At 31.8% G+C, this 22,540-nt stretch overlaps 1 protein-coding gene across 1 annotated transcript in view; it reads left to right on the forward strand.

The window, feature by feature from the left end:
• Zip71B (Zinc/iron regulated transporter-related protein 71B) overlaps positions 1-22,540 on the forward strand; it is a 129,862-nt gene that overhangs the window by 44,816 nt on the left and 62,506 nt on the right. The window contains exon 2 of the mRNA XM_075307825.1: positions 22,128-22,437. Coding sequence (XP_075163940.1) covers positions 22,128-22,437 — 310 coding nt within the window. The remainder of the gene's footprint in view (positions 1-22,127; positions 22,438-22,540) is intronic.

Consider the following 22,540-nt stretch of genomic DNA (forward strand, 5'->3'; position numbering starts at 1 on the left):
AGTTACAATGTTATTTGTACTCCCTATGCAAAATTTCAACTAAATCGGAGAAAAAAATTGGCCTCTGAGGGCAATTGAATGTAAATCGGGCGAAAGCTATATATGGGAGCTATATCTAAATCTGAACCGATTTGGCTGATATTTTGCAAGTTTTTCGAGAATCATAAAATATTCGGATGTACGGAATTTGAGGAATATCGGTTGATATACACGCCAATTATGACCAGATCGGTGAAAAATATATATGGCAGCTATATCTAAATCTGAACCAATTTTTTCCAAAATCAATAGGGATCGTCTTTGAGCCGAAACAGGACCCTAACCAAATTTTAGGACAATCGGACTAAAACTGCGAGCTGTACTTTGCACACAAAAATACAACAACAGACAGACAGACGGACATCGCTAAAACGACTCAGAATTTAATTCTAAGCCGATCCGTATACTAAAAGGTTGGTCTATGATTACTCCTTCTTGGCGTTACATACAAATGCTCAAACTTATTATACCCTGTACCACAGTAGTGGTGAAGGGTATAAAAATAATATGCATTTAATACTAGCGACGCCATCTATGTGTCAGACCGGGGACTTATCAGCCAACCTGTTATGTGTGTGTGTTGATTCAATTTCATAAACGTTGTGAAAGGTGAAAACCGTTCATGTTTATTTCTATTTGTTGAGTACGGGAACAGAGCTATTGTCTTATGTCTTCACTTAAATTACATACATATTTAAATACTATTACATTTTTGTTGTTTTTTTACTTGGTTATTTGTTCTTAAACAACACACAAGTGTTTTAAATTAAAGTCTGGAAATTTACTCTTTCAAGACCGTCAGTAGCCTCTTGATCGCACGTTCATTCATCTTTGAGAATATTAAGGTATGTGGTATCACAAATATTAATAAAAATGTTAAAGTATAAAAAAAACAACGTAACATTTTATCCAACATACGAGCACGGTTGCTAATCGAGGCAAAAATAATCTACCAAAATTTGGAGAAAATTTTACCAAACAACTACCAAATAAAAAGATCTATTTTGCAAGTTTTTATTTCTATAAAATAAATGTTGTCAAAATTTTATTTCTATAAAATAAATGTTGTCAAAATTTTATTTCTATAAAAAATTTTGTCCAAATTTTATTTCTATCGAAAATTTTGTCAAAATTTTATTACTATAGAAAATTTTGTGAAAATTTTATTTCTATAGAAAATTTAGTGAATAATTTATTTTTATATAAAATTTTGTCAAAAATTTATTTCTATAGAAAAATTTGTCAAAATTTTATTTCTATAGAATACTTTGTCAACATTTTATTTATTTCTATAGAATACTTTGTCAACATTTTATTTATTTCTATAGAAAATTTTGTCAATATTTTATTTCTAAAGAAAATGTTGTCAAAAATTTATTTCTATAGAAAATGTTGTCAAAAGTTTATTTCCATAGAAAACAGTAAAAAAATCTACCATTTTTGGTAGAATTCTATGTTACCAACTGTGGCAACAGTGCATACGAACGATCATATCAGTTATGGTAACCATTACACCTGAGGAAAAGAACGGAGTCGACTTATTCAATGGTTATGAGATTAATTGCACACCCAATTTACATTTTATTCATATCCGTTAATTTGACAAATTGTTATAGCAACAAAATGTTTTTTGGTGTAAGATTCAAACATTTGTTAGAAAATAAACAAATTAGGAAGAATTTCCAGATTTAGGTAAGTGTATTTTGATTAATTGTAATAAGTTCTATTTTACATAAATGACGAACTGGAAAATGTCTACTTAAATAGATAAGTTAAAATTTTTCCTGTAAGCTCATATTGTATGGAAAAGCTATAAGAATGGCGAACGACTGTTCGAAGGCCTGAGACAGACCTAACCTATCTAAACTAATTGACCATAATGGACGTAAATTACCACTCCCCAAATTTTTGATAATGGATCGTAACCAGCCAAGAACTGCAGAGTTACCTGACTGAAGCGGAGACACTTTTTGTATGAATAACAATCACTGAGTGTTCCGTTTTAAGAGAAAAGCGTACACAAAAAATGTCAACAAAATATTTCCAACTAAAATTTTAATAGAATTTTCAAAAATATTCAATTAAAAATTTAATTGTTGAACAAATTTTTTAATTAAAACAAATATCAATCACAAGAATTAATAATATCAATTATTTTTTTTAAATGGATCAATTAATTTTTTTTATTGACTTTGGTGATTGATACTATCATATGTATAATTGAAGACATTTCAATTAAAAATTAATTGGATCAATTAATTTCGTGATTGAATTACAAAAATATTTTTTTATGTGTAGGCGATCTTGGGAATATTCGTCAAATTTACATTCTGAAAATCGTCAGAGAGTAAACAGCTTCTAAAATTATTCTTCGTTTCGCCTCTTTTAGCTACAACAAATTGAATTTAATTTTCATACATAATTTCGTCGATTAAGCTTAGATCCATCCATCCATTACACTATAAATCTGTTTGATTCATTTATTTGTATTTATTAAAATATTCACTCAAAACTAATAATAAAAGTGATAACAAGTATATACAGTAGTAAGTTCGGCCGGGCCGAATCTTAAATACCCACCACCATGAATCAAATATAAATGTTTCCTTTGAAAATTTCGGGGGGGTTTGATGACAGATATTTTCCCAAGTAGATCAGTTCAACCAGTACGCTTCCCACAGATAAATGTAAAGATTTTACCTGTGATGACTACATCAGATTCTGCACTTATAAGAACCATTTTTTGTTTGAGTTTTAGAGGAATCATTAACATCTCTTGCACGTGTGCAAGAAAATTATGAAATAACACCTTGATTTGAAATCTATAATCTGTGGATTTTCATCCCAATTATTTAATTGACTACGAGAAGTAAAATCAGAAAATTTTGCATTCAGTTTCAAGCAATTTTCATGATCAGTGCGCCTTTTATACCCTCAATAAGTGAAATCGGTCTATATGGAGGCCTTACCAAATGGACCGATAAAACTAAATCATATACACTTTGATATGTTTCTAAAATGCCAGTATATTTTCAATTTGTAGCAAATCGGATAAAAACTGCAATTTCTAGAAACCCTAGGAGTTAAATCGGGAGTTCGATGTAATGGGGGCTATACCACAACGTGGAAAGATAAACACAGTATTCAGCACATTTAATTGTAGTTCTAGAATCTCGACCCCAAATCGGAGGGTCGGTTTATAAGGGATGTGTATGAAAAACTGTACCAATACTCAATATATTCGGCATTATGGTCCTAGAATATCTCTAGATTTCCAAGATAGATAAAAACTACGGATTCTAGAAGTCCAAGAAGTAAATCTGGAGATCGGTCTATATGGGGGCTATATCGAAACATGGTCCGATAATCACAATTTTCGGCACATCTCTTTATTTTCATAGAATACTTCCAGATTTCCAATTTCAGGCAAATTGGGTAAAAACTACGGATTCTAGAAGCCCAAGAAGCAAAATCGGGAAATCGCTCCATATGGACCGATAGGCTCCATTTTCGGTACACTTTTTGATGGTCCTAAAATACCTCTAGATTTCCAATTTCAAATTGGATAGAAACTACAGTTTTTATAAGCCCAAGACCCCAAATCGGGAGGTCGGTTTATTTGGGGACTATATAAAAACGTTGGCCGATATAGCCCATCTTCGAACTTGACCTGCTTGCAAACAAAAGACGAATCTGTTCCAAATTTCAGAACGATAGCGCCATTATTGAAGGCTGTAGCGTGATTACAACAGACAGACGGACATGCTTATATTGTCTTAGAATTTCTCCTGATCAAGAATATATATATATATATATATATATATATATATATACTTTATATAGTCGAAAATCGATATTTCGATGTGTTACAAACGGAATGACAAACTTATTATACCCACGTCACGATTCTATGGTGGTGGGTATAAAAAGGGGCACATATTGAACGTAGGCCTTTTGTAGCAACAAAATTCACATCATGTAGCTACTATATAAAGTATTAACAGTAAAATTAAATTTTGAAATTTAAATGCATGACACGTGACCGATGATGATTTTGATTGAGAGGTAACTATAGCAAAACAAAAATGACAAATTGTGCAATGCAAAATACGAATGTAGACAGGCCTATTTCTAATGGCGTTTTCTTTTCTTGTAAAAAATGCACACTTTTTTTGCATTTTGCCCGGAAAATGTACTCTTTAGGTTCTTTTCTAAAAAAACAGGCAAAAGTGCGAAAAGGCTTCGAATTCTGTTGTGAAAATAGCGCCACGCATAGAGGCAAATTACGGGCATTTTCAGCACTGCCAACAAACGAGAGTGCTGCCATTGCCCTTTTTCCTTCTTTGAATTCTTTTCTGCCCGCTGAAATGATAGCATTTTTTTAGGTTGCTGGTAACATTTTAAAAATGCGCATTCTGTACAGACAAAATGAAGGCAAAGGACTTTTTCAGAAAAGAAAACACCATAAGTTTATTAGTTTATTGCCCTGTAGACGAAGGGCCGTAATCATTCCATTCCAATACATCCTATTTCAAATGCGAAATTTCATTTAAATATGCGAGTCATGCAACGATTTGCGTTCGAAAGACAAGTTTTCTTTTCTGAGGGACAAAATTTTAGACAAATAAGTTTTTCTTTTGACGTAAACAAATTTCCTTTTAAAAGCAAATATAAAAGTTTGGAGTCAATTGTTGCATCATTTTTCACAAAAAGGCGTTCATTTGCTGTTATAGAAAATACTTTACATCAAAAAAAAATTTCGTTTGTCTAAAATGTCTTTCCTAAGCATAATCAATACTAAAGACATTAAATCTTTGAAACTGGACACGATTCTTTTCTCAATGTAGAACCTTTCTCTTACTCTTACTGTGAGATAGTTTCATATGAGGTTATGGCCCTATTTCAAGTGCGATTATAAGATTTCCATTATCTTAGATTATTCCACCTTCTGCCACAATATGGAATTTGGTGTCTGCGATTATATAGAATTCAAGACGCTAATGTACACAAATCGTAAAAGAATTTAACATCTCTTACAAACTGTGCAATTGTGTGAATAAATAAACATTAGAAGAGTTTATGAACACATTTTGCATTATAATTTCATGTTTATTGACGGGTGATTCGTTGTCTATTATCCGTAATGTCACATTCTTTGAAATTGGTTGGTAGCGAGCGGGCCGCAATTCCAACGTCTCCACATATATATTTGTATAAGTTTCCAGATATGTTAACATTGTTATTGCTACATATGCATTTGTAGGAGGGTAGATTGAAAATTGTAAGAGCATTTTATCTACACAGGGAATACAGATTGGTTGGGACCATAGACCCTTTAATACATAGATGATCCACTATTCTCTTTAAAAAAAATGTGTAAGTTCCAAAAATTAATTTTCTGACATTTCGTTTTGATTTTTTCGTAAAGAGTCAGTCCCAAACATTAATTTTCGTGCATTTGCTTTTGTGTTGTTCGTAAAGAGCAATGCTGCTCAAAATTAAATTTCGTATTTTCGCGATTTTAGTCACAATTTTTTGTTCAAATATGAACTTTTAATATATTAATTTATTTATAAATCCTCTATTGCATCATACACGTTCTAATTTTGTGTAAAATTGGCAAACTACAAAAAGGAAAACGAAAGAGATTGTAAGCGTGCTCTTATTTTTCTCGTTTATTCTTAATCTTCGGAACTGTCAAAAATAGTTTGACACTCATGGCTCATCTATCTAAAGTCTATAGTCTATGGTTGGGACGATCGAATTTATTGACAACCTCCTTTTGTCAGTTGCAGCTACTATCAGTTAGCAGTTGTGTCTCCCAATAACTTGCTCCTGCCAATCGAACGATGGCAAGGGAAACTTACATGACATGCAGAGTTGATTTTGTCAACCAATAAATTCTACTATAAGTGCCACCATTCAGTGTCTATCAACTCTCGGTGTACATATAACCAAATTACGAAAAAAATGGTCCCGCTATCTAAATAACGGTACCCACATCCAATTTGAAATTTACCAATGTTTAAATGAAAGAAGTTCATTTTGTATATCTACAAGTAGGTTATTTTTATTTTATTTTGAATAGTGTCATACATGTAATAAAATCCAATAATTATAATATACATATTTTTTGAATACTATATGGATTATTTCCCGTAGCTTAATTAAAAGATTCCACTGTATTTACTAAATCACCTAAATTCGATTTAAATCGTTTCAGATTTAGATACAACTCCCATAGACTTCAATGTTTTACTCCAATTGACGTGAAATTTTGAACAGAGAATAAAAAATAAATGCGTTTTTGGGAAATTGCATTGACTTGTTTACTTGCCGATTTTAGACTTGCTATTCTTGTTTTTTATTTCAACTTGTCAGCGATTTTAATTTTTTTTTTTTTGTCCTGGAAACATCCTCTTCTTAGATCCTTCATGCTGTGTGTCGATCGCATCCATGGTAAAGAGCAGATAAGATTCGATATTTTTGTCACACTTTGTTCTTCACATTTTGTTTGCTTTGTCATATTTTGGTATAAAACTTTTTCAATACAGTACGTTTGTCTTCTTCAATAAATTTTTATTAATAAAATGACATTTAAAAAAAAAATTTTGGGCTAAGGTCAACTTGACTTTATTAATTCAGAAAAATTCTTCAAATTTAATGAAATTATCTTTAAATTTGTTGTCTTTTTGCGTCTTGACTACAAAGCAAAAAATCGTTCAAATATAGGACATGGTTTTCAAAACTTTATTTTAAAGACGTTTTTTACTTGAAACTTAGCGTAATTTCTACTGGAAGTCGAGTCTTAATTTGGAAAATAAAGTTGTCGTTAACTCCTTCTTAAAGGACTTTAATAGCATATGAAGAAAAAAAGCTGAAAATGCCAAAAATTAAAATTTGCTTCCTAGAAGCAAGTACACAAAACCGATATTTTAAAAGAGAATTGTGTCTTAAAAGTATCCTTACTTGTATTCTCCGCTTCTTTGGCTCGGAATCAATACCAACATTTTTAAAGCAAAGACTAAATCTTTGGAACAGGGCATGCTTTTTTTCAGTGCATGCTGACATTTTGTAATTTTATCGAGAAGGTTCAGCGGTTAAAACTAGAAGTGCCCAAATGTAATAGGTACTTTTAGTTAATGTGGTATCACAATGGACTGAATAGTCTACATGAGCCTGAAACTTAATCGGGCTGCCACTTTAACCTAATCTAACCCTGCACTTAAAGAAAGGTTTTCTCGGATCCAAAAATTTTGGCCTTTCCTTTAAGATTTTGGTATATATTCCCAGCCAAAGATGTGGCTTCTTTAAAATAAAGTCATTTTTTAGGGACCTATCTAGCTTTAAATCCAGGATCGATTAAATTGAAATTAGAATTCAAATCTCATTTATCGAATTTGCATTCTGTTTTTGTGATATATTAATAAGGCTATTCACGAACAAGTTTAAAAATTCAAATTATAACAGATACTTCAAAGTAGAAAATGTTTTCTTAATTCTTTATACCACAGATGAAAATCCTCGCAATAAGTCAGACTATATTTGAAGCGTTTTTATCTTAAATTTAAAGATTCAATGTATCAGTAAACTTAAAGACGATTTATTTAAATCAAAAACAAAAATATTATTTATTTTAAGGAACATTTTCCTTAGTTGAAAGACATACGACCTTATCGGAGGGACGAAATTTACAAGATTCGTGTACTAAACTTAATGAAATAATTTATTGAAGCAAAGATTATAAACTTTCCTTTAATTAGAATGTCGTTATTTTAAAGAAATGTGTCCTAAAATTTAGGTTACATAATCTTTCATATTATATCAATACTTTTTTCAGTGCGCCTTGCTCTCTAAAATGACCCTATCCTTCCGGTAGGCATATGGTGAGTTGAAAAGTCCTGGGAAGGTCGCTCTCCATTTCAAAGATTTTGACGAAGGGATAGGCCACTTAAAAACGTTTATGGTACTTGGATCTAAAGATTTTCACCTACTATAAAGTATTTTGGTGTGAATTCCGTGCCAAAGATGAGTCTTTGTTAAAATGAAGACATTTTGCTAAGTAATATCTAGCTTTCTACTTACACTGAAAAAATATACACCTAATATGTAACCAAAATTTTAGGATACGCAATTTAGAGAATACTAATGGCATTTTGTTTTAAATACAGAAATTTTAATTTAGAGAATTGTTTTCTTTAAAATGTTTTCATTTTTTTAATTTGAAGAAAAAATCTTTAATTCGTATTCTAAGGACATGAAATCTTTGGCCTCATGGCAATTTTTAATAAGAAAGAAATTCCCACCTGTGGTACCACTATACTTAACCTAACCTAGGCCTAGTCTTATCGGACCATCTCGTACTTTTGTCTAGTGGCCATATTGCCAAAGTAAAAGAAATTTTAGAGTAAGCTTCATTAATACTTAGGCATTACTTTTGAAATTTAACGAAAACGTTGGAACTTTTGTTGTTATACTATCCTCGAATGTACTAATGGATTGGGATGGTTTGCGGCTTTTATACCTGAATATGTATTCCCCTTGCATTCATTAATGCAAAACCAAAACTTATACACCTTTATTTTGCCAGTAACTAAGGCTTACTGTCCAATTTAATGTTCAATTTGACTATGAGCCAAATTTCATAATCTAAACAAATAATTACGCCATCGATTATTAGGTATATGTTATAGTATACAAATGACAGTATGCAAATTTTCTCATATTTGCTTAATGTATCAAAATTAGTTAGGACCAGGGATCCGGAGCGGTCCATTTTTTTCGCTCCGCTCCCGCTCCGGAGAAAAGAAAAACGCTCCGCTCCGAGAAAAAAAAATCGCTCCACTCCGCTCCACGCTCCGCTCCGCTCCTCTTCGAGAAAATTATAGTATATTATATAATTATATAATCTGAACCAATTTGCATAATATTTTGCGGGTTTAATTAATACCACAAAAGGTTACCTTGTGCAAAATTTGAGAAAGATCAGTTAAGAAATGAGGCCTCTACGGTCATAAATAAGGTTATTAGGGGCGAATTTTTCAAAATCGGGCGATACATACATGGGAGCTATACCTACATCTGAACCGATTTCGATGAAACTTTGACCATACCGTTAGTACTATAGTGGACTTTGAGTAAGATCGGTTAGTAAATAAGGGTTCTATGGCCAAATTTGGGAAAAGCGGGCTATACATATATATGAGAGTTACATCTAAATCAAAACCGATTTCGATGATATTTCGCACATATAGTAAGTGCTATAGAAGATTACATTTAGCAAACTTTGAGTAAGATCGGTTGATAAATAAGGGTTTTATGGCCAAATTTAGAAAAATCTGGCGGTACATATGGGAGCTATAGCTAAATCTGGGAAAATCGGGCGATACATATATATGAGAGCTATATCTAAATCTGAACCGATTTGGATGAAATTTTGCAGACTTGGGCGATGAAAAAGATTACCTTTTGCCAAATTTGGCGACGATCCGTTTGAAAAAAAGCACAGCGTGACCCCATATGCCGAAATCGGGCGATACATATATATGGGAGCTATATATAAATTTGATCCGATTTCTTCCAAATTCAATAGCGTTCGTCCTTGTGCCCAAAAAACTCCCTGTACCAAATTTCATCATAATCGGTTAATAATTGCGACCGGAATTTTGTGAACAACAAATACATGGACAGACGGACGGACGAACGGACACCAAGCGCTAGATCGACTCAGGAGGTGATTCTGAGTCGATCGGTATATATTTTATGGGGTTTAAAATCAATATTTCTGGTAGGCACATTTTTTGGCAGATCAATCTTATTATACCCTAACCACTATGTGGTTTAGGGTATAATGACTTTAAAACAATGTGTTGAAACATTTTATTAATTTTGAAGATTTTTTCAGAAATATTAAATCCATTTTGACTTCATTAAAACGAAATTTTCATTCATGTTAGGATACACATTTTTATGTCGAATCACTTAGCTATAAGGACAAACAGACTTCATTGAAAAGTTTAGAGACTTTTAGACAAGGAAAAAACTTTATTTCAGAGAAATACGTCTTCTATTCTAAGCAAAATTAGTATTCGTATTTTAAGCATGTGAAATATTTGGCCTCCCGACAATATTCTTTGCGGTGCACCATCTACTATTTAATATGTGATAGAAACCAAATTTATGAAAATGGACCAACATGGACCAAATTCTGTTTGGTCCGACCATCGGACCAAATTTAAAAATTAGAAATCTTTTGGGTCAATTTTGGTCCGATCGGACCAAAACGGCAACGCTGATTGGAATTGAAAGTCTATACACAGAGTAGAAGTAACTACTCTCCGAAAGAGGTTTTGTTATAAAGGGTGATTCTTTTGAGGTTAGGATTTTCATGCATTAGTATTTGACAGATCACGTGGGATTTCAGACATGGTGTCAAAGAGAAAGATGCTCAGTATGCTTTGACATTTCATCATGAATAGCCGAACGATCTGCCACAACGTCGAATTTTCAGTGAATGGGCCCTAGAAAAGTTGGCAGAAAATCCGCTTTTTTATCGACAAATTTTGTTCAGCGATGAGGCTCATTTCTGGTTGAATGGCTACGTAAATAAGTAAAATTGCCGCATTTGGAGTGAAGAGCAACCAGAAGCCGTTCAAGAACTGCCCATGCATCCCGAAAAATGCACTGTTTGGTGTGGTTTGTACGCTGGTGGAATCATTGGACCGTATTTTTTCAAAGATGCTGTTGGACGCAACGTTACGGTGAATGGCGATCGCTATCGTTCGATGCTAACAAACTTTTTGTTGCCAAAAATGGAAGAACTGAACTTGGTTGACATGTGGTTTCAACAAGATGGCGCTACATGCCACACAGCTCGCGATTCTATGGCCATTTTGAGGGAAAACTTCGGAGAACAATTCATCTCAAGAAATGGACCGGTAAGTTGGCCACCAAGATCATGCGATTTGACGCCTTTAGACTATTTTTTGTGGGGCTACGTCAAGTCTAAAGTCTACAGAAATAAGCCAGCAACTATTCCAGCTTTGGAAGACAACATTTCCGAAGAAATTCGGGCTATTCCGGCCGAAATGCTCGAAAAAGTTGCCCAAAATTGGACTTTCCGAATGGACCACCTAAGACGCAGCCGCGGTCAACATTTAAATGAAATTATCTTCAAAAAGTAAATGTCATGGACCAATCTAACGTTTCAAATAAAGAACCGATGAGATTTTGCAAATTTTATGCGTTTTTTTTTTAAAAAAAGTTATCAAGCTCTTAACAAATCACCCTTTATTTGTAATGTGTGTGTGTGTGTGTATGTTTATGTTTGCAACAACCTCCATCGAAATCAGTCCGTGGTATACCTACGAATATTCTTACTCAGATCTAGTGTTACCTAATTTCGCTTTTTTCCCCTTTATTGTAAAAATACATTTTCGAACAGCGTTTTTAAGAAATGTTCGTTCTCAAAAAAAGTAGATAACATGCAATAATACAAATCAAGTCATTAGTTTTCAATGTGAGAAAAAGTTAAAATAAATGTATATGCGCACATTTTTTAACCAAAATTGAAACTATCCATGATTTTAATTAAATTTTCGAGAACTAATATCAGAAATAAGAGAATGCTAGGATATAGTACAATAGTAAAGCAAATATGAATGTCCTTACACTGAACATGCCCGGTTCCAAAGATTTTGTCTTTACTTTAACAGTTTGGGTATTAATTCCGAGCCAAAGAAGCGGAGAATACAAGTAAGGATACTTTAAAGACGCAGTTCTCTTTTAAATTTGGGGGTTATGTACTTGTTTCTAGGAAGCAAATGTTAATTTATCATTTTTTTAGAGTTTTTTCGTCAGTTGTTATCAAAATCCTTTAAAAACGAGTTAACGACAATTTTATTTTCCATATTAAGACTCGACTTCCAGTAGAAATTATGCTATGTTTCAAGTAAAAAGCGTCTTTAAAATAAAGTGTTGAAAAACATGTCTTATTTTTTAACGATTTTTTGCTTTGTAGGCAAGATGCAAAAAGGAAACAAATTTAAAGACAATTTTATTAATTTTAAAGAATTTTTCTTAATTATTAAAGTCACGTTGACCTTACCTCAAAAATTTTATCTTTCATGTTATGATACACATTTTTAAGTAAAATCACTTAATTATAAGGACATTACAACTTCATTCAAAAGTTTATTGACATTTGGACAAGGAAAAAACTTTATTTTAGAGAAATGCGTCTTCCATGCTAAGCAAAATTTGCATTCTTATTCTAAGGACATGAAATCTTTGCCTTCACGACAATATTTTTTTTCAGTGTAGAAAACTAAAAAATTAAATATAAATAAGATCGTTTAATTGCATTTATTTGACGTTCATTACAAACATCTTTGTAGTAATACGGGATGAAATAGATCGAAAGTACTGTTGTTACTTTTACAACACATACTAGAGATATATTTTGACATTTGCCGTTTTTGAAAACAATTACTAAAAAAACACGTTGTGTTCTCCCCAATGTACGTACGTACAAAAATACATATCGTACATTTTAAACCTTTACTCACACTACGCTAAGTACTAGCTATATTTGAAATTACCTACACAGTGTAATTTCAAAGTTACACATTTCATTCAAGTTATATTTTATTCCAAATGAAAAACCGCTCCGCTCCGGATTTTAGAAATGGCGCTCCCGCTCCGGCAAAAAAAGGGCTTGCTCCGCTCCGCTCCGGATCCCTGGTTAGGACAGAAATTTCCCCACCGGAAGATATGTAAGATATCTATAAATTATCTTCTTAATGAGATAGAAATTATATTCTTATTAATGCTGCACCATGACGCGGTACTTATGTCCAAAAATTATATATACATTACGGTACACATCCGCTCGAAATTTGATTTACCATAGCTTTCATACAACTCATCCGATTTTAAATCTTAAACATCTCGAAGTCCCAATTGTGGTTCGATTTATCTTAATTTGGACACAAACGGCTATTTAAGCTGTATAATTTTATATTGATCCATTTTTTAGCTTGAGAAAAATACACTGAGAAATATATTGGCCTAATATGAAAGACTATGCAACCTAAATTTTAGGACATTTACACAATATTATGAACAAATTTTAGTAACGTAAAAAAAAACAAAGTTCATACTTTTTGCTTTAAAAATAGTTTGCTATAAATTTAGGACAGGAATCATTGAAATTTGTGTCCCTCCGTTAAAGCTGTATGTCTTTGAAATAATGTATATGCTCGTTTAAGTAAAGGAAAACGTTTTTGATTTAAAGAAATAATATTTAAATTATCTTAAATATTGAATTTTAATTTCAGTAATATTTTATAATTTGAATTTTTATAATAACATTTTTTGCATACACTGAAAAAAATTTACGTGATGTTACAGATTACGCAAACTCAATTTTAGGATGTGCAATTTACACGCTATTAAGCAAAAATTTCTTTAAAATAATGAAATTTTAATTAAAAGAAAGTTTATAATCTTTGCTTCGAATTTTTTTCATTAAATTTAGACAACCATTTGGAAAATTTGCGCCCCTTCATTAAAGTTGCATGTCTAAGGCAAATTTTCTTTAAAGTAAAGAAACACATTTTGGATTTAAAGAAATCGTCCTTAAATTAACTGAAATATTTAATCTTTAGATTTAAGATGAATACACTTCAAATATAGGCTAAGACTTATTTTGAGGATTTAGCATCTTTGGTTTAAAGGTTTTTTTGGAATTAAGAAAATATTTTTTACTTCGAAGTATCCGTCATAATTTGGATTTTAAACTGGCATTTATTTGTACGTAAATAGCTTTATTAATACACCAGAAAAATATAATGAAAATTCGATAAATGAGTTCTGTATCTTAATTTTAATTTTATAGATCCTAGATTTAAAGCCGGATGAGTGCATGAATGGCTTTGTAAAATGAGAATGAGAATCCGATGAAGGAGATCTGTAATCTAATTTTTATTTTATAGAGCCTAGATTTAAAGCCTAATAGCTCCCAAATAAATTTCCTTATTTCAATGTAGCATCCAAGCAAAAAAATAAGAAGTTGTTCCACAAACATTTCTTTTAAAGCGCATTCCAGATTCCCCCATCGATTTGTTTCAACTTCCGATGCTGTCCTTTTGGACAAGTCCACAAACAAATTACGAGAATTTTTAATTTTTTGTTGATTTTTAATGGAAAAAATATATGCCGAAAATAAAAAATAAAAACGATGTATAACATAAAAAAATATTTGATATAATAAATTGCCGCTGGTGAGATTTGAATTTGCGTTTCTTATTTTTTCGTTCATACTAATAAAAAATATCTCGAGAAGCAGTTAGAATGTTATTCCTTGGTGTCGTATTACGATCATATCACAAACATTTGAATTGACGTTTCGACGCATTTTGTTCAATGGCGTTTGTGGCTGAGTGTGCTAAAGCGTTCTGTTATGGTGCCAACAAACCCAGGTTCAGCCCCTGGTCGGAGCGAAAAAGTTTTTTCAAATTTTAAAAATTAGATAATAAGAAAATAATAGGGCAATAAAAAATATGGATTAAAAAAGTGAAATTGGTTGAAAACCAATTTTTTTCGCTTTTAAATTTCTTTATTCAAATGAACTTCCAGGACACAAGTTCTAAAGCAATGCAAAGGATCCAAAAAGGGAGTACTTCCGTCCAAGGACAAGCCCATGTAAAATTCATTGGAGACGATCCAAGTTTGCACTCCTTCCGGATCACAGATTTGGGATACAAACTACTTTTTTGGAAGCTCTTTTTTTTTGGATCATCTTGTTTCTCTATTTAGTTTTAACACTTCTATTAAAGATGTAGATAACAAAGTTTATTCTCGCATATAGCCAAATATATTTGTTTTATCTAACGGTGACTGACTGTCCATGAACTTAATGTTCCACAGAAAATGTGAATGCTTTAAAAATTATGAACCTTCCACAGAGAGTACTACAGTTAGTGTGCAAATGTTCTTGTATAATTTATATATATTATATATATTGTATAAAAAATGTCCAAATAATTACAATATTTTTGGCACACAACTACATACTATGTGCATAACGTTTAATAAATAATTTTAAAACAAGTTGTAGAGTAGATAATTTTTATCATGAAATGCTGTTAGCATTTCATATCATATTTCGGAATGCTCGTTAATTAATACGTAAACAAGCATGTTAGCATGAATCAGTCAACCTAACCGGCATAAAAACAGGATTGCTTGCATTAAGTGTTACAAACTTCACACTAGACTATATGGTATTTGTGTTATAGTTTATTATTTCGTTTACAAGGCACCAAAAACATTTTCCTCCGAGTATGCTTTGTTTTATCTCATTTATCCCAATTGAAAATAAAAAAGCGTTTGGAGTTCATTTAATCTCTTTCTCTCTCTCTCTCTCTCTCTCTCGAGGTTGTCGAGTTGCTAAAAAGTTTATGACAGTGATGCCAATTTGGTGCATTTGACACCAAATTTAGTGCTTTTTGATTTCTAAAAAGCACAAAATTGCCTTTTTGGTGCCTTTTCAGAAAAAGCACCAACTTGGTGCTTTCTGGCATTTTCATTTAGAGCTTTTGGTGCCTTTTTCATTTTGAACAGTAATAAGTTTAATTGATACAAAAATTAGAAAAGTCTAGCGACGAGTGCTGAATTTTAGGTTAGGTTAGGTGGCAACCCGATGTATCAGGCTCACTTAGACTATTCAGTTCATTGTGATACCACATAGGAGAACTTCTTTCTTATTACTGAGTGCTGCCCGATTCCATGTTAAGCTCAATGACAATGGACCTCCTTTTTATGGCCGTGTCCGAACTTGAATAGCGGTTCATATCTTCATAAAATTACAAATTCAATACACAAACGTTCTATAATACATCTTCGGAAGTTTTTTTTTTGTAGCAGAGCATTTAATTTTCGATTTTGGGTGGAAGTAGTATGTTAGAATTGGTGCTTTTTGGCCTTAGGGAGTTGGCAACACTGGTTTATGAAGTTGCTACACGGACGAAAAAGATTGTTATACCCTGCGCCACACTGTGGAACAGGGTATTATAAGTTAGTGCATATGTTTGCAACACCCAGAAGGAGACGAGATAGACACATGGTGTCTTTGGCAAAAATGCTCAGGTTGGGCTCCTGAATCGATATAGCCATGTCCGTCTGTCCGTGAACACATTTTTGTAATCAAAGTCTAGGTCGCAGTTTTAGTCCAATTGACTTCAAATTTGGCACAAGTATGTGTTTTGGCTCAGAATAGAACCCTATTGATTTTGGAAGAAATCGGTTCAGATTTAGATATAGCTCCCAAATATATCTTTCGCCCGATATGGACTTATATGGCCCCAGAAGCCAGAGTTTTACCCTAATTTGCTTAAAACTTTGCACAAGAAGAACAATTAGTGTGTGCCAAATTTTATTGAAATTGGTTCAGATTTAGATATAGCTGCCATATATATCTTTCGCCCGATATGGACTAATACGGTCCCAGAAGCCAGAGATTTACCCCAATTTGGTTGAAATTTTGCACTAGGAGTACAATTAGTAGTGTAGTCAAGTGTGCCAAATTTTATTGAAATCGGTTCAGATTTAGATATTGCTCCCATATATATCGTTCGCCCGATTTACACTCATATGACCACAGTGGCCAATCTTTTACTCCGATTTAATTGAAATTTTGCACAGGAAGTAGAATTAGCATTGTAGCTATGCGTACCAAATTTGGTTGAAATCGGTTCAGATTTAGATATATCTCCCATATATAGCTTTCGCCCGATTTACACTCATATGACCACAGAGGCCAATTTTTAACCCCGATTTAGTTGAAATTTTGCACAGGGAGTAAAATTAGCATTGTAGCTATGCGTGCCAAATTTGGTTGAAATCGGTTCCCAGATATATGTTTTTCTGATTTCGACAAAATATCAACATTTTCCTTATAAAATCCTCACTGCTTAGTCGAAAAGTTGTAAAAATGACTCTAATTTTCCTAAACTTATAATACATATATATCGAGCGATAAATCATAAATAAACTTTTGCGAGGTTTCCTTAAAATTGCTTCAGATTTAAATGTTTCCCATATATTTTTTTTACTAACATTGTGTTCCACCCTAGTGCATTAGCCGACTATCAAATTCTGTCCAGATCGAGTGATATTTAAATGTATGTACTTGGGACAAACCTTTATATATAGCCCCCAACACATTTGACGGATGTGATATGGCATCGAAAATTGATATCTACAAAGTGGTGCAGGGTATGATATAGTCGGCCTCGCCCGACTTTAGACTTTCCTTACTTGTTTTTAATATGTTTCTGTGTAAATATTATATGTTTGGAACTCAAATTTTTAGCACATAATTTTAAAGTGCAAGCATGTAATGTTCATAAACTAGCAAAACATGTTTGCGACATATCGATGTCTCCATTCCAAAGTACGCTAAGTTTAAAAAGTGAATTTTACAGGAAACGAGTTCAAAGTTTGTTTTTTTGAATTTCTCAAAAACCATATAAGATATAAATTCACTTTTTTCGGTCTTAAAATCATGTTTATTGTACATTTTTTTAGTATGTACGAATTCAAAATAGTGATAATAGAGCATGGCTAAAAATTACTTTAGACTGAACAATTCACATCAATCCGAATAAAAAAATCCATCAAAAAATGCTAGGTCGACTTAGCGTACTCTGGAATGAAGACATCGATATATGTTAATATGTTAGAACATATTATGTTTGGTACACTGAAAAAAATATTGTCGTGAGGTCAAAGATTTCGTGTCCTTAAAATACGAATGCAAATTTTGCTTAGCTTAGAAGACGCATTTCTCTAATATAAAGTTTTTTCCTTGTCCAAAAGTCGATAAACTTTTCAATGAAGTCGTATTGTCCGTATAATTAAGTGATTTGACTTAAAAATGGGTATCATAACATGAAAGAAAAAATTTTTGGGCTAAGGTCAACATGACTTCAATAATTCAGAAAAATTCTTTACAATTAATGAAATTGTCTTTAAATTTGTTGTCTTTTTGCATCTTAAATACAAAGCAAAAAATTTTTCAAAAATAGGACGTGTTTTTCAACACTTTATTTTAAAGACGTTTTTTACTTGAAACATACCATAATTTCTACTGGAAGTTGAGTCTTAATTTGGAAAATAAAGTTGTCGTTAACTCGTTTTTAAAGGACTTTGATAGCATATGAAGAAAAAACGCTGAAAAATCGAAAAATTAAAATTTGCTTCCTAGAAGCAAGTACACAAAACCCAAATTTAAAAGAGAATTGTGTCTTAAAAGTATCCTTACTTGTATCCTGCGCTTCTTTGGCTCGGAATCAATACCAAAATTTGTATAGTAAAGACAAAATCTTTGGAACCGGGCATGCTTTTTTTCAGTGTACATTACGCAATTTAGTGATACATTTGAATTGAAATTCGAAATAAATTTTATTCCTTATGTTAGCTTTTAATAAAATCGAAGCCAAACTTATTTACACTATATAACAGATTACAAAAAGTTCAATCACCCAGACCCACCATAAGATAAACCCGCAGGAACACACAATCCACTGATTCCGCATAGACAATCGCAAATCTCTCAACTAAATGGCTAAAAAGTTCAATAGCCAATGAGTACTGGCGGGCGGAGACAGCGTGCACTGTTAGAAAAATATGTTTTTCATATGTTCCGATATAAACAAAATGTGTTTCGGGCACAATTTTTAAACACAATATATTTAAGTGCAAACATGTAATGTTCCTAAACTAACACTAAATGTTTGCGACACATATGTTAATATGTTAGAATATATTATGTTTGGGGCATGAATGTTTCATAAAAATAATATGTGTGAATGTAAACATATATAAATTTACAAATTTCGGGTAAACATATATATGTTGTGATATTTTATTCAGAGAGCGACAGAGAGAAAGTATAGAGAAAGAAATAGAGATGGAAACCGGGAGAGTTGACAAAACATAACACTGCGAGAGAATGAAAAAGAGCAATTTCTGTGGAACCGCTTGTATGTTGTTTCGGAAAACTGTTTTATGATAAGGCCAACAATTTGATATGCTTAAGTCTAAATATTATTTAATTTGAATATTAGAATGAGTATTCGGAGTAAAGAGAATAGACAGTCGGAACCAAGAGAATAGACATTTGAAAAAAAACAGCATGTGTTTTCGCCTTGGGAGCAGCATTTTATGTATGTGTCGACATGTGTTTTGTTTATCAATTTGGCATTATGGGCCATTTTTTTTTCTTGGTTCTCTTCCACTATTCTCTTTTTTAGAGTTGGGACAGTAAAATGAAAAAAGGAGGAAATAGTGAAAAATTAAACAGTAAAATGTATAAAAACAAAGTTTAGTTCCTCCTTATTAATAAGTAGTCCAAGAGGAGATGACGGACACCTTCAAATATAAAAGCGGGAATTAAGTTCGAGTTTTGCAGCTAAAAAAATTGAAAAAGTTTATTTTGTTTAAAATGAATTATTAAAGAAAAGTAAAAGGCAAAACAAGTTCATTTTAGAGCGATAATGCCAACTTAATACCGGCCTTAAAGGTAAAAAGAAAATAAGTACAAAACACGATAAGTTTTAAATGCATTTAAAATGGTGTTAAATGCTAGTAAAAAAACTGTTCACGTCTAAAATTTATGTGTATATTATAAAATTATTTATGTATGTTTATACTGCACGTTCTTCTTTTGTAAGAGTTTATGAATTCCTTCCAAGATTTCAAACTTTTATACCAAAAATATTTTTGTGTTACAAAATTGTTATTTTTGCAATAAAAAATAATATTTTATCCAAAAGCTAAGTCCATTTCGTTTATATCAAGCACTGTTTTTGACTGTAAATCTTTAATAACCCACATTTCGAAGTTTCATTATAAAAATTTAATATAGTATAAATATAAATGTGGAAATTTAAAAAAAATGGTTCAGTCGAAACAGGGATTGAACCCACGACCCTTTGCATGCCAGGCAGACATGCTAACCACTGCTCCACGTGGCCAACAAATGTTTCTCTTAAATAATGTTATGTTTGCATGGTCTCGTGGGCGCTGCAAACTATGCTATATAAATGTAACTTATAACGATAATTGTCTACTGGTGACTATAACAGCTACGTAGCCCAGTGGATAGTGTGTTGGCTTACAAACTGTATGGTCCTCGGTTCGATTCTCCGTCCAGGCGAAAGGTAAAATTTATAAAATTAAATAATTTCTTCAACATTATTTGTATTACAGAAAAAGGTGCCAAGAAATAAAAAAATTTCGTGGGAGTGAAAATTATGTGAGGGAATGAGAACAATCTTCTTTGGCAAAAATTCTTCCAAGCATATAATATTTTTGGGCTCAAAATGCTTCCAAACATATAATATTTTTACATAAAAGAAACATATTAATGTTTCGGCAGTATCCAATAATATATGTGCTTCCTGCAAAATATGTTTGGAACATATGTTAGAGAACCGATTTTTTTGAGGGTGTGACAACTCACCGAACGAATTTTTGAAATTAGCATCCCCCGTTAATGTCATATGTCTTTGAAAGAAATACGAAGAAATGCGAATTTTCCCCAAAGTGAAACAAAACATTTTTGATTTTAAATTAGCTTAGATATGAAATCTTTGGATTAAAGATAAAAAGATTCAAATATAGGATAATAAATATTTTGAGAATTGTGCATCTTTTGTTTAAAGTTTCTTTGTTTTTGGAATTAAAAATCGGTTTTTGCATTGAATCGTCTGTTATAATTTAGATTTTTGTCCAGACATTTGTTTGTACTCAATTTAATTTTCAGCTTCCAAACAAAAAGACCTTATTTTAAAGAAGTAGCATCTTTAGGTCGGAATCAATACACTGAAAAAAAAGCATACTCGGTTCCAAAGATTTTGTCTTTACTTTAAAAAATGTGGTATTGATTCCGAGCCAAAGAAGCTGAGAATAAAAGTAAGGATACTTTTAAGACACAATTCTGTTTTAAATTTAGGTTTTGTGTACTTGCTTCTAGAAAGCAAATTTTAATTTTTCGCATTTTCAGCTTTTTTTCTTCATATGCTATTAAAGTCCTTTAAAAACGAATTAACGGCAACTTTATTTTCCAAATTAGTACTCGACTTCCAGTAGAAATTATGCTATGTTTGAAGTAAAAAACTTCTTTAAAATAAAGTTTTTAAAAACATGTCCTATATTTGAACGATTTTTTTCTTTGTAGTCAAGATGCCAAAAGACAACAAATTTAAAGACAATTTCATTAAATTTAAAGAATTTTTCTGAATTATTAAAGTCAAGTTGACCTTAGCCTATAAATTTTTTCTTTCATGTTAAGATACCCATTTTTAAGTCAAATCACTTAATTATGAGGACAATACGACTTCATTGAAAAGTTTATCGACTTTTGGACAAGGAAAATAACTTTATTTTAGAGAAATGCGTCTTCTATGCTAAGCAAAATTTGTATTCGTACTTTAAAGACATGAAATCTTTGACCTCACTACAATATTTTTTTCAGTGTACGGAAACTGCTTTAGCTCGGAATTAATCGTTCAATCTAAGTAAACGTTTTTTTTAACTCAAGAAGGAAGGAGAAATTGGTGTTGGAAATTGTAAAAATATATATAAATAATAATATTATATATATAAATAATAATAAATAATATTATATATAAAAATAATAATATTTTTAGCGCCATACGAAGATGAACACATTTTTTGTAAAATCTATAAATTTTAGGAGTTTCTGACTTATTTTTTGGGAAATTCGAATTTAGTACAATTTTATACATCATTTGTGTTTAACTATTTTCTCTTTATTAGTTCATTTAACTAAAGTAAATAAAAATTATTAAAGTGAGGGAAACTTTCTCTTTAACTAAACCATAATAATCTAATATAAAGTGAATTATGTTTAAATGGCCCTTTTTGGGGATAGTTTATGATTATGAGCGATCGTTGTTAGTATGTAATTGTATCACTTGACTGTTTACGCATATATAATCAATTTATTGTAAATAATTACAGGCCAATGCCATATATTCTCTATTCTTTATTAATTCCAGGGCCTGGAGCATTTAATGTACAATTTAGGATTGGGACAATTGGAATTCGAACCTTCGCATACAATCGATGAACACAAATCGAAAAGTCGTAACAGTGAAAATGTCCACGTAGACATTATCAAATCCTATATAGATCAGCAAACCAACAAACTGATTTCAGACGATGATTATGGCAATGGCATTGAAATTACACAGGATTCCAAAGCTAAACAGCAAAGCCACGGTGATGAGAGTAAAAAATTGACAGACACTATCATAGTTGAATTTAAAGAAATGCACGACCCTAAACATAGACATCCTCGTGACAATGGTAAGTAACCAACTAAATAGCGTAAATAAATAAATAGTAAGTCAGCGACGAAGCTCATTTTTGGCTCAATGGGGATTAAATAAAGGGTGATACGGTCAAAATT

Source organism: Haematobia irritans, chromosome 4 (assembly GCF_050003625.1).
Source record: "Haematobia irritans isolate KBUSLIRL chromosome 4, ASM5000362v1, whole genome shotgun sequence".
NCBI classification, from domain to species: domain Eukaryota; kingdom Metazoa; phylum Arthropoda; class Insecta; order Diptera; family Muscidae; genus Haematobia; species Haematobia irritans.